This window comes from Pistacia vera, unplaced genomic scaffold, assembly GCF_008641045.1.
Source record: "Pistacia vera cultivar Batoury unplaced genomic scaffold, PisVer_v2 Contig301, whole genome shotgun sequence".
NCBI classification, from domain to species: domain Eukaryota; kingdom Viridiplantae; phylum Streptophyta; class Magnoliopsida; order Sapindales; family Anacardiaceae; genus Pistacia; species Pistacia vera.
This window is the reverse complement of record NW_022196115.1, coordinates 77,821-91,803: the sequence shown is the minus strand read 5'-3', so window position 1 is coordinate 91,803 and position 13,983 is coordinate 77,821. Positions and strand designations below refer to the sequence as shown.

At 38.5% G+C, this 13,983-nt stretch overlaps 2 protein-coding genes across 2 annotated transcripts; one reads left to right on the top strand and one right to left on the bottom strand.

The window, feature by feature from the left end:
• Positions 1 to 2,942: 2,942 nt before the first annotated feature.
• Positions 2,943 to 5,498, top strand: LOC116135569. The gene is made up of 8 exons (XM_031421275.1): positions 2,943 to 3,408; positions 3,511 to 3,641; positions 3,760 to 3,837; positions 3,936 to 3,980; positions 4,067 to 4,111; positions 4,224 to 4,275; positions 4,532 to 4,628; positions 5,049 to 5,498. Exons 1-8 carry the CDS (start codon positions 3,132 to 3,134, stop codon positions 5,212 to 5,214), a joined length of 891 nt encoding a protein of 296 aa, XP_031277135.1. The 5' UTR covers positions 2,943 to 3,131; the 3' UTR covers positions 5,215 to 5,498.
• A 379-nt stretch (positions 5,499 to 5,877) lies between these two features.
• On the bottom strand, positions 5,878 to 10,340 carry LOC116135647. Its single transcript, XM_031421363.1, has 7 exons — positions 9,860 to 10,340; positions 9,102 to 9,299; positions 8,328 to 8,600; positions 8,094 to 8,196; positions 7,273 to 7,391; positions 6,969 to 7,145; positions 5,878 to 6,693 (listed from the first exon to the last, which is right to left on the bottom strand). The coding sequence occupies exons 1-7, from the start codon at positions 10,151 to 10,153 to the stop codon at positions 5,929 to 5,931; spliced, it is 1,929 nt and encodes a 642-aa protein (XP_031277223.1). The 5' UTR covers positions 10,154 to 10,340; the 3' UTR covers positions 5,878 to 5,928.
• Positions 10,341 to 13,983: the final 3,643 nt, after the last annotated feature.

The following is a 13,983-nucleotide window of genomic DNA, read 5'->3' as shown; positions in this document are numbered from 1 at the left end:
GCTTGTTTGTTTGTTTCGTTTCGTGCGAGAGTCTTAGCTGTGTCAGGTGCTCAAGATTAAGGTTAAATTACTAAAAAGTCCAGTGGGCATTTACAATTTTTTTTTTTTTTTTTTTGTAATTATATAATTTCTAAATGAACAATACACTCATAAATATTACTCATTTTTTGCATAATATTTTCTAATTATACTAATTTATTAGAAAATAAAATGCATACTTTGATAATAAAGAAAAACTCTAATAAAAACATTATATTAAAAATATGAAAAATTGATGGGTGGTTTGGTTAGTATTTGGATAATTTTGAGGATATATTGGATTGTTGGATAGGGGAGTATTACGAGGTAAATTTAAAAAATTTATGAAAAAGCCCTTAAGTTCACTAATTTAATTAAAGACCCTACTATATATGACAAAAACACCCCACCACCTGTAGTGTCAGATTCCAGCCGACACCGCCGGAATCTAGCCAGAGAAATTTCGTTACGGCACAGACCGATCGGATCTGTGCCGTAACGCATCATTATGGCCTTTTCCGGCCAGATCCGTCTACGGCTTGTTATGGCCGTCGACGGCCGAAAAGGCCAGATCGGTATAATTCTGACCATTTATGGTCAGAATTTGGCCGTTGTACAGATTCCAGCTATCACCGGCGGTGGTTGCCGGAATCGGACAAGTTGGGTTGATGGGGGTTTTTGTTAATTTTTAAAAAAAAAATTCAGGGGGCATTTAGTAAAATTAATAACCTTATAATTGATAGGTTTTAAACCATTATATGAAAAACATAGTGCTGAAACTATTTATTTTACAATTCTTGAAGTTTTGCAAGAATATTTATTAACTGATAGAGTTGTAGCGCTAACGCTTGATAATGCAGCTGCTAACACCGCGACAATCTCTTTATTTGAAAAGAGATTGGATCCGCGTGGTGAAGGCAAATTTTTTCACCAGAGATGTGCTTGTCACATTATCAATTTGATAGTTAAAGCAAGTTTAGATGCTATACATTCAAAGATGGAGAGGGTGCGCAGAGCTATCAGATTTATCGTCGGTGGTAGCAATAAAAGATGGCAGGAGTACATCAAATATTGTAAGCAAGAGGAGCCACCAGTTCAACCTTTGAAGTTATGTACAGACATGCCTATCCGTTGGAATTCTACCTACTTGATGTTGGAAAAAGCTTTGCCAACCGCGAAACAAATTACATATTTCGTCAACCGGAAGAATTCAGAGGAAGTTGTCAGCTATGATGATTAGGCGATTTGTGAACTTTTTTATTCATTTCTTAAAATTTTTTATGATGCTACTAATACATTAAGTGATCTTTATTATCCAACTACTAATTTAGTGTTAGATAGTTTAGTTCAAATTACTAAAACTTTTGCTCAATATAGATATGATAACATTTTAAGTGAAACTGTTTTAAGTATGGAAGAAAAATATAAGAGATATTGGTTAGATATTCAATTCTTATATGGATTAGGCCTTTTTCTAGATCCTAGGTTTAAATTATCTGTAGTTAACGGTGTAATTACTGAGTTAGGCCATCATTTAGGATATGATTATACGTCTTATTTGATTGACTTTAAACACAAATTGGATATGCTTTTTTCTTGATATGAGAACAGGTACAATGGAAGTGGAAGTGGAACGTCTAGGAGAGACGATCAGGACCTTGATGCAGCCCCCCCTCAATGATTGAGCAAGTGGGCATATGTGGAATGTGGCGAAAGCTCCAGCTCGTACAGACATGGACCAAATGAACTGACTCGCTACCTACAAGTGGACCTGGCCCTTATGATAATGAAGGAGCAACTTGACATGGATATTCTTCAATAGTGGAACCAACATGAAAGTCGATTCCCCATTATATCCCAAATGGCACGTGACATTTTATCTGTGCCGGTTTCTATAATTGCATTCAAGTCAACATTTTCAATGAGTGGTCGGATTGTTGAAGACAGAAGATGTTCTTTAACCGATGAGATGATTGAAGTGATAACGTGTTTACGGGATTGGACTCATGCAGAAAGAAGACTACAACAGCACCCTGAAGATCCCGAACTACTCGAACTCTTTAGGAATACAGATTTGAATAATGTAACTAGTGTTGACGATGAAATTGAAGATGAATAATTTAATTAAAAAAAATTATTTAATTGTTTATTTGTGAAGCATGAATGTGTGAAATGTGAATATTACATTTATGTTAAAAATTAAAATTAACTATTAATTTATTATTTTTTCAAATTAATTAAATTTTTAGAAACTTACTAATCAACCCCTAAAAAATACTAAAAACCCCTTATAAAACTTCATTTTGCCCCTAAAATATAAAAAAAAATATCAGGGGGGAAAAAATTATCCAAGCCCATAGGACCGGTCCTGGGCCCATAGGACTAGTCCCGACCAGGCCTAGGGCCTGGTCCGGGTCCTGGTTTTTCTCATGGGCCTGGGACCGATCCTAGGCCCATGAGTGACTGGTCCTATTTGGGACCAATCCCAAATGGGCCCAGGCCTGGGCCCGCAAGGGACCGGTCCCTGCCCACCTCTAGTTTTAAGAAATGAAGCTTTAGGATTGAATTTGGTATGAAAATTTGTATGAATTTGGACTATATCGCCGAAAATCACAGAAAATCCGTTTAGGGTTCAAGAAATCGATTTTTGCCTAATCAGTTTCGATTAAGCGATTTGAATGGGTGGGGCTCATTTTTTAATTTCAAATTTTAAAAAACTTTCACTAATTAATTTTGCCCACATATGTTTGAATCTTTTCATTTAACCCATTTTACATGTTTAATGAATCTTAATTGTGCCACATCAGCTTTTCTAAATTATAAAATAAATCAAAAAAATTAAAAAGATTTTCAAGGCCATTTTGTTAAATGGAAACTTGGGATGTCAGAGGAGTTAAATTTTCTCCAAATAGGATTACCCATATTCATTTTTTGGGCAAGTTTATGTATTTGCTTTTGTTATTGTTTACAAGGTGATAGAGACCATCACAAATCACAGGCACATTTAATTTACCAAAACACCCAAGCCTGTAGCCAAAATATCAACTCACTCCCTGGCTGAGTGGCTCTCCATCTGCGCGGCCACCAGCACTCCATCATCTTTTTCGTCACTTATGACCACAACCACCACCACTATCTACATTGCACTATCTCCCCGCGCGTGTCCATCACGCTCCGCCACTCTTTTTCCACTCACACTCAACACTTCATCCCTCTCTCTGCGTAAAATTATCCTCCGACGCTCTCTGTCAATGTCCCTTAACCACCTCGGGCCGATATCCCCGGTGAACAAACCGGAGCCGATTCAACTCAATGAAGCGTCCGATTTTTACCAGCTCCTCTCTCCCGAGGGTCTCATTTCCATCTGTGGCTTCGGTTCTCTCCTCTCCGGTACCTACAATTATCATCATCATCACCGATTCTTTCTCTCTCTCTTTTTTTTTTTTATTTCCTTCCTTATAACATAAGTGATACGCTGCGTTTTTCCTCCAGAGCACAGTGCGAGGAGTACGTTTCCTGATTTGATCAACTTCAGAGTAGCCAAACTGCACGGATTCCGTCGCGTGTTCGCTCACTCGGCTCCCGTTTTCTTCGAACGTGGCATCGCCAAACCTGAAACCAAGGTCTTAGTTCACTCTTTTGTATTAATTTTCTTTATCGTGCCTTGATTACAATTTGCTTGTTTGGTTGCCGAGAAAATTGATTAAGAATAAAAATAGAAATTTGGTGTAATTAATTCAGGAAATTTCGAGCTTGAGTGTAGAGCCATGTGAAGGAGAGACATTGATTGTTACTGTGTTTGAGATTCAAAAATCAGAGGTATAACTTGTAAATATACATGTGTAAAATTTGTAAATATTTAACAAAAGTTATATTTGAAGTTTTAATCGAATGAATCTGTCACTCTATAATCTCAGGTTCCAGCCTTTATCAAAAGAGAGCACGAGTTCCGGTTTCTAGCTGTAAGTGCTAAGCTGAGTTTATTGTCTGTTTGTTTGTTCAACTTTCATTTAAGAATTTATTCATTCATCCCTTTCCTGTCTTACAGGTTTTTCCGGAAACGCTTGATGGGAAGCCTTTTACAAATCATGCGGTGTGTGAAATTTGATTTCTCTGTTTCTTTCTTTATGTGGTTTGAATGCTTGATCTTATACGGTATACTGGTGGCTCTGGTTTTGAATGAACTGATTGAGGTAAGATTGCAGGTGCTTTGTGCGAGGTCTAGTGATGAGGAGTTTTTTCAAATTAGATGCAAAGGTAGCTTGTTTTCCTTCTCTTTTAATTTGTGAAAATTTGATATATTTTGGGTCTCACATGAGATAGATTTGATATATTTTGGGTCTCACATGAGATAAACTATATTTTCGTAATTGGAGTTGAAGCTCTGTATAAGCAAATATCAAATACCAGTGAGAAGACTGAGAATGAGGATGTTATGTAGTCTTTTGACTAGCCTAAAAAGTGCTAAAGTTTCAACATCCTGAATGCTTCTTTTCATTCATCTTTTTTTCAGGAAGCAAAGAGATTTATTTTCAGCATTATGGTCGATACAACATTGATAAGATTTGGCGGGATGATATCTTACCTTGCCGTGTTTATCTTCGGCATTGGTAGGTGCTATTTCTTGTGACTGCATATTTGTTACATGATAGAGTAGATGAAAAACGCTGATTTTGATACAAGGCAAACCTTTTAAACTTATTATACTGTCATCTACTGCCGACTTATTTTAAGAGAACTTTTTCTAAACTGTTGTGTGCACAGGAAGATGGACATGGCAAATTGTTGCTTTGATGTTTTTCATTGATTTGCAGTAACTTAAGTGGCATATATTGGCAACGATATCTAGTGCTTCCAATTTTTTATTTTTTTTCAGAAACTAATGGTTCATTTCTCCTTGCCCACTTAGCTTCCATATTATTAAACTCAGCCAATCCATAGGTCAAGGAGCCAATCTATGTGAACTATGTTTTCCAATATCCTTGGCAGTGTCTCTGCAAATAACCTTGGACTTGTTGCATACTCTGTAGTGTGTTGGCAGCTAAAAATCTTGGGGATGAAGCATACAACAACTTTGTAGATCACACTTTTCTTGGAGATCGTAAAACAACAATCCGAGAGTACTTGGCAACAACAGGTTCAGGCATCATGGAAGAAGAGCCTCCAGAATCCCTCAAGACCCGTTATGGTGGGTGACTGCAACAGATTGACTGATCTTAATTGCGCAGAGAGGTTTAAAAACTCTTATTTGGGCATGACAATTACCAACCCTAGTTTACTAATGGCCATAGATGGCGATAAATTCAACTAGAAAATTTACTTATTCTCCCTCTATTTCATTATCTTATCCCTCCGGAACTGGCAGGCCCAGGGAGGGTTTATTATTTAACTTTCAATGAAAGTTGTCTTTAATATTCTAAAACTGTAATTTATACCCCATTAACAAGGATACAAGGATGGATGCTTGGTGGACAGTGAAATTATATCCCACATCGATAGTTAGCAAAGTGAAGGGCCAGGTACTTTGGATTATATGTGGAACCAGTGTGAAATCTTAAATCTAACCCAGTCCTGTCAGGGGTGAGGGTCGACTCGTCAATGATCGTTTAGAGACGGCGGGTCGTGCCAACACCTTACAAGGCGAACACAATCATCATTAGGCGAGTAAGTCAAGCCCTACTTTCGGTGCGACTTGCCCGCCAATTTTTGGAAGCCTTGCCCTCGGGTCGGGGCTCACAAAATCCATTTCTTAAATCAAATCGAAAAACCGTTTTATTTTGTTATCTTGCCGTGGTGAAAGGAATATTAATAATATGATAATTTGTAAGTTGTCACACAGTCCTCATTTCTCAAGAACAAACAATATATGACCCATTATTGGGCATGTCTAATATATTTTCTTAGCACTATTTATGCTTGTACAATTCCACAATTGGAGGTTACATCATTTTCAAGTTCCCTAGTTAAAAGTTCCATCATTTTCTTATACATGGGCATGTAATGATCATTAATCATTGTTCTCGAAAGCCGGATTTTACTGTATAGATTTCTAGGTGTCTCGTATATACCTACATGTTCCTCCATGTCCACGGGAACATCACCATCTAAATTTGCAGTAAAAGATGATGAAGGTATAGAGACGATATGCATGATTCTTCCAGGAGGGTAAAAATGATGGTTTTCTATAATATCTGATGAAGATATGGAATTTCGAGTTTCTGCTGAATCAGCAAGAACATTCTCCTCCTCTGTGATTTCTTTTGCTGCGGCTGCTTCTTCCTCCTGGGCTTTCACATCAATTTCATTCTCTTTCCTCTTAAGTTCCTTCTCCAATTCATACCATAACTCGCCTTCAGTAATGCCTTCCACAGTGGATGTAGTAATTACACCATCCACGGTAATTAGCTGCTCATCTTCATCTGAATCATCATGTCCGGATCCACCACTTGAAGTATACTCCACTCCATTCTGCACCACATCACTTGTTACCACCGTACGCACAAGAGCTTCAGAACTTCTTTCAGCTATTAATGGAGCTTCATGTGTATCTTCCACATTGGAGTTTAACAATGGACCCACTGCACGCCGACGTGGACCCATGCAAGACCATGATGACAGAGATGAGCGGGTTCTGACAACAGCTTCAGCAACATTCTTTGCACGATTCATTACAACCTAAAATTTACCAGGCAGACATCAGTCATAATCCAAAATAGAAGCGACCACTGGCAGATAGAAAAAGAGAGATAAAGCTTCATGAATAGTTCTTAAACTGATGCACAATATTTAACCAGAATTAAATTACAGGGCAACAATAGTATCAAACATTTACTGGTCAAAACACATCATCAAAGTTTTAGATTTCATGGATTATGACTAGCTGGGGATGATAATTCAAACCATTGGGCTGAAAAACTCAGTAATTATGAAGTTTGTGACCTATATGTTACCTGAGTACTGTTGGAAACCGGTCGTAGAAGTGCACCTGCACCAACAACCCTGGCTTTGGCACTAGCTATAGATGGTAAACGAGATCCCAAAGCAGTTGCCGAGCGATAAACAACATTTAGGACCCTTGTACGTTCAACTTGATCTCGCAAATCATTTAACCAAGATGATGCTGTGACCTAATGAAAAGTAGTTTAATTAGGATTCTGATTTTCCTTCAAATCATAGGCTTGGAAATTAAACCATGATTATCAAGAGTCAATATCATGTAGAAAGCTTTCTAGTTGGGAGAAACAGATGCAACACCTCGGAGCGAAGATCGTCAACAGAAGCAGCTGAGAAAGTAGGCACCAGATCAGAACCATTGATAAGAGTAGTAATGAAGTGCTTGCCTGATTCTGCCAAATCCCATGTCATACAAGCAGCTGCAAAATGGCAATTAAAGCACTTAGGAGAAGATATCATGCAAAAGTACAGTCAATTTACATAAGTAGGAGAGAAAAAGGGTCTCATAAAGCTCGTTTCATATGAATTTAGAGCAAAACAAACATTAGTGCAAGTTCCAAAAACACAATTGTATCTCTAATTCTATTTCCCCATAATTGTCCAATTTTCTCAGCAAAGGCATGAAGATGTTATTTTGTTAGAGCACAACATGAATGATTATGCTGCCATCATCCAAATCACAAGATCAAAAACAGAAGAAGATCAAGAGAGGCTATCACTGTCACATTTTTCCACAAGAGAATATTTCAAGGCATATAATTTTATAAAGTACTATGCCACGCGATTGCATTTGCAATTCCTCCAACAGCAAAGGACATTGCAGCAGACTAGCTACAACATTTTCAGTCTCTGTTCAAGTTTATCGGTGAATGCACTTCTCACATTACCAGGATATTTGTTGGAGGTAATCTTGGAGAGGGGAAAATTTATCACCCATACCAAATACCACATTAATAAATTAAATGGTCACACATGTAGCAATATCTTAAATGTCAACACATTCAGAATTTACTAATGTAAAGAGAAATCAGTACAAGTGTGCAACTTCTCATAGACTAATGAAGTGATTTTCAGTTTGCAAGTGAAAAGAAACTATTAGACCACAGGAAGCCAGTTCATACCAGATGCAAATGCGAAACAAGTGCAAGATGATAGCTCTTTCTGCTCCCGGAGAATATAAGTTAACAGCGCAGCAGTACCACCACCAAGTGAATGCCCAACAATCTTAATGTGAGAAATGAAACATTAGATACAAGATACAAGAAAATAGATCTTGTAACCAGTGACTCCATACAATCAATAATCACATCATAACAAAACAACATATGCTTCTAAAAGATATATAGAGCAACTACCTTAACTTTGTAGTCAGGATGTTCACCAAGAGCCTTGAGAAGGCAAGGAGTACTAAGTTTCGCAATCCAACGGGCAGCAGCAACCATTCCACAGTGTGCATATCCCAAAACCAAATTGCTTATTCCACCATCCTGTAAAACAGAATGGTGGAAAGGGACCACTGCACCAGTTGCTGCTGTTAGTGTATCTTTGATGCTATGAGTACCACGAATCAATAGAAGGAAACATTTAGAATTTTGGTCGCGTATAATTGTGAAAGCAGGCTTCAGCAGCTGTAGTCATTAAAGTATCACTTAAATTGTTATTTGCAGAACAAAATGACACAAAATTTGCTAAGATAGCTTCAGTACATTGTTTATAGTTGCTGGAAGGATGAAAATGAAAGGTTGCATATTAACCTCCAGGAAAGAAGGTAAATCATATTGCCACATGAACTTGTGACCTCTAATGTAAAATCTACTGCTATATAAAGGCAAAATGTTCCATAACCAATATTTTTAGAAAAATAAATGAGTGAAATAAAAAATTAAGCTCTTTTATATTTACCCAAGCTCAGTCCTATTGCTGTGTTTGGTAATGGCAAATATGAGATTCAGAATAGGAATTGAGTGGACGCAATGACAGTAACTTTCCTTAAAAAGACAACCTTCAAATCCATACAATTCCAGTTCTATAGCTCAACTCCACGCTACCCAACTCAACCTATGAAAGAAGAGTAAATCTGACTAGAGAAATTGACTCGAAACAAAATGAAAATACAGATAGTGACCTACCGCAGCCTTAGGCTTATGTACAAGGACATCTTCTTGAGAGTAACTGGCAGACTCTAAAAACACCGGAAATGGCTTCTTGGAGAAAAGCATGCATAAGGTCAAAAATCTCAACATATTATTCAACTCAGCAATAATTTCGGGGCCTTTGAGTTGTACGCTGTCACTACCAGCATAAACGCTTGCAACTTGTAAATTACCCTGCAATAAAACAAGACTTAATAACATCTCAACAACATACTAACAAAAGCAAACAACAAAACTATTTATCAGTCCATAATACTCTAAAAGTTCTCAAAAATTACAGCAGCAGATAAATAAAACAAGCATGAGCACCAAATTTAAGTAGCTGAAGATGGATGTTCATAAAAAATGGTACTTTCACAGCAAAAGAACAAAACAAACCAATTTAGCACTTCATGAGCCCAAAAGAGCATCTAATCTCTACTGAAAACATATAGATCCCTGAAGTAATGTTCAAACAGTTTTCATTTAAAAATAAAAGCAAACTAACAAAAAATGAGTCATACTAAAAATGAACAAAAGTTAACAAGAAAGGAAAGTCCACTCATTAATAACTAAAATACATATTAAAAAACAAATTAAAAACATTGAAAAATAAAATCACAATAAAAAATACCCTGAAGCTTCTCACAGAAACTATGAATAAAAGTAATCAAATGAAAAAATACCAGCTCAATGCACAGTCATAACAATTAAAGAACTAAAATTTACTACATTAAACATAAAAATACACTCACTTGCTTTCGCATAAGATAATTGATGCCAAAAGCTAAGTCAGCGATGGGCCATTTACCCAAAGTTTCGGAGTAAGTAAAACGCAACGTTTCAGACAAGGTGGTAATAGTCTCAGTCCAAGTAGCAGGCGCCTGAGCTGGCCTTCTAACAATCCTTCTCCTCATCGATCTGTTCGATTTAGATAAATCTTCACCTCTGTTACCTTCTTCGGCGTCTTTCGCAGCTATTCGGCGACTCAGTACATAGTAAAGCAGCACCGCCGCCCCCGCCGCCGTCACCATTGTCCCGGCCGCCATGGCGTCGAAATCAAAGCATCTGATAGGAGGAGTTAGAGAGATCGTGAAAGGTTAAAGTGAGGATAAAAATGTAAAATTAACAGAAAACAGGTAGATTTGGGTGACAGAGAAAGACAGAGAAGGTGTTGATTTCGATCATCATTTAAAGAATACGAAGACGAAGGAAGGAAGCTGTTTTGTTTGTTTCGTTTCGTGCCAGAGTCTAGATGTGTCAGGTGCTCAAGATTAAGGGTTAAATTACTAAAAAGTCCAGTGGACATTTACATTTTTTTTTTTAATTAATAAATTTCTAATTGAGACAATACACTCATAAATTACTCTTTGCATAATAATTTTCTAATTATACTAATATTAGAAAATAAAATGCATATTTCGATAAAAATAAAAACTTTAATAAAAGCATTACATTAAAATAATATGAAAAATTGATAACGTTTTTATAAGTTAAACGAATCAACGTCTTTTTTTTTTTTTTTATAATTTTGTCTGATCCATGTTCTTAATAATTAAGAAGAAAAAAATCATTTTTTCTTTCTTATAATTTTGTTTTTTTATTTTTTTTTTTTTTTTAGAAAATAAATGGAGAGTAATGAGAGATAGGTATTACGGTAATTACAATTGAAGAAAATAGTGGAATTTTAAAGAAATGGGAGAAAGGGAGAAGGGTAATATGGTAATTAGGGAGATGGACGTTGAAATGGGGGGAATATAAGGTAGAGAAATAGCAATCAACGGATAGAGAAGTGGACACTCAGCGCACGCCAAGAATCGATAATGGTGGATGAGACGAAAAGTAAAAACGGTGCGTTTACTTTAGATCTTTATTAATTTCTGGATCAATAATGAGAAGGAACACACGTGTTATCCGGTGTCGTGTGTGGTCTATAAAAGGGGGGAGAGGGGGAGTCGGGTCCACACGGGTGGGGCTAATTACTGGCTGGATCCAACCCATTTAATAATACGAGTGAACCACGTAGAGATACGGGGCCGTAAAGAAAGCCCAAGGTTGGGTTTTGTTGCTCAACTTCATCTAATGCTTCCACATATGGTTCACCCATCAATTTCATTTTATTTAAAATTGTAGACATAGAGTAAAACTTTTTATAGTCATAATGTGGGACAAAACTCATTTTATTACTATAAAGAGATTATAACTAATAAATGTATAGCTATAAAAATTATTATTACTACAAACTTTGCTATTTGCTCGCCTCAAACCTAACCCAACCTAGACCAGACTAGACCTAGACCTAGACTGGTATCCTAAGATTTAGGAACTGAAACTTCAGTTCTGGTTCTTAAATGCCTGGACTGGAATGTGGTACAGGGTCGGGTCCAAGTACTAGACATTGTTCACATAAAATTAAATAAACCCCTCATGTTCGAAAATAACAAATACACCCTGTGAAAATTACAAATACCCCAACTGTTTATATAATTACAAATATACCTCGGTACCTAGGCATGGCAATGTTCCCCGAGATTTCGGGGACCCGTCCCGCCCTGCCCTAATGGGGCGGGGAAGCCCGGTTTTTTTGGGGAGAGGGCGGGGGTGGGGGTGGGGGGTGTTTTATCCCCGTCCTCGGGGATGGGGCGAGGGTGGGTGATACCTTTCCCCGGCCCGCCCCGCCCGTATATAATATATAAAATTAAAAAAATGTTATAATATATTTACTTCACAATATCCCTATATTTCACATAATTACACAATTATCCTTCCTATAAAACCCATATTTTTCTATTCCCTCACCCTAAACAATAAACAAGAACAAACATTGACCCATATTTATGTATAATTAATTATGTTTAAACGATAATTTAAGTGTTTGTCATGTGGACGAGAATTAACTATGTATTTGGTAATGCTCAAAATAATTTTTGTTATATAAAATTAACGGGGCGGAGACGGGCCTCCAACATTCCTTTGGGGCGGGGAAGGGGAATCCTGTCATCCTTGTAACGGGGATGGGGTAGGGGTGGGGAATGATTTTGAGGGTGGGAATGGGTACGGTGAATGAGATCCCCGCCCCGCCCCGCCCCATTGCCATGCCTACCGGTACCTAGGGGTGCAGTCAAACCGAGTAGCTCGTGAGCTACTCGGATTCCACTCGTGACGAGCTCAAGTTCGACTCGTCAGAGAACGAGTATTTCACGAGTTCGAGCTCAACTTCAAGCTCGTGAAAAATGTCGAGCTTTTCGGGCTCGATTCGAACTGTTCGCGAGCTGGTTCGAATCACTCAAGACGTCATTTGAGCAAGAGAGCTCGTGAGATCGAGGTAAGGTTTCAGCTCGTGAGTCAAGGCCATTGACGCAGGTGTCGCAGGAGAGGAGGTCGAAGGTAAAGCTAAGATCTGCGTAGTAGTAGATGACGGTGGGGTGGACTCCGATGGTGGTGAGTAGTTTCCTCATGACGTAGATCGACTGAAGATTATGACTGGGTGGAGATGAGGAGTTGGATTTTGGTCTCAGCAGATTCGACTGAGAAGTTAGTGGGAAGGGCGATGGAAGAAGAAGAAGAAGAAGAAGAAGAAGAAGAAGGGTTCAAAACGACGTCGTTTTGTTAAATCCTTATAAATAGCCGAGCTCGAGCTCATGCGCCAGAGCTCGTCGAGCTCGAGCTCGAGCTCGTGCTCCTAATACATTCAAGTCGAGCTCGAGCCAGCCACTACTCGGCTCGGCTCGGCTCGGCTCATATGCACCCCTACCGATACCTATCAATTCCACCCCAAGTACCCAGACCTCGATCCCAGTTTCCGTTTCCATATCCGGTTCCTGAAGTGATGGAACTAGACTCGAACCCACAATGCCAATTTCAACAAATTTGGAATCTAAACCGACAACCATAGTAACTGTAGATTTCAATTCTACCCTAAAAATTTGCTCACTGTTGCTATATATAGGATATTGCTGTAGAGAGATTTTACTTTATATAATAATAATAAATTCTTTGAATTTGCACCCAAGGTTGAGTGAAATCCCAATGTAATACCATTGGTTTCATTTATTCCAAATACCCACCCTTAAATTAACACCATTTCCTTTATTTTAACAGTGAAGGGGCAAATTGGTCTTTTTTTTTTCCCTCTTTCCTTCCCATTTCTTCCCCAGTATGCATCCTCCTCTCATCTTCTTCCTCTTCCCTTTCCCTTTATTCCTTATCTCCACCTCCTCCTCCCATCTTCTTCTTTTTCCCTCCACACCTCCTCCCCGACGCCTCACCATCCCAACCCACTCCCCTTTTCGCCGTCACCCTTCACCTCAAGTGTTGCACTTCGCCAACTTCTTTCCAGCAGCCCCATCACCAAAAATCTTCATCAAACCCACCATTTAACTCATCAAAGAGCCCTCTCCAATAACCCCATGATTTCCATCCCCGATTTCTCACCTTTCAACACCGATTTAAGCCCCCTCACCCTAGGGTTTCTATTTTGTTTTTTGCTTTTGCTTTTGCTTTTGCTTTTGTATTTTGTATTTTGTTTTTCTTGTTGAAATGGTGTGATTTTTGGTGGTTGCTATTGGGTTTGGAATGGGGTGATTTGGTCGAATGTGGTGGTAGTTTGGATGTTGTGGTGGTTTTGGGATGGGGTGGTTTGGAATGGGATGGGGTGGTTTGGAATGGGATGTGGTGGTGGTGGTTTGGCCAGCTGTGGGATTTGGAATGGGGTAGTTTGGATGGCTATGGTGGTGATTTGGGATGGGTTGGTTTGGAATGGGTTCTGGTGGTGGTTTGGCTGGCTATGGTGGTGCAGTGGTGGTTTGGCTAGCTATGGTGGTACCGTGGTGGTTTGGAATGGGGTGAAGGGCAGTTTAGTAATGACATCCGTCAGAAC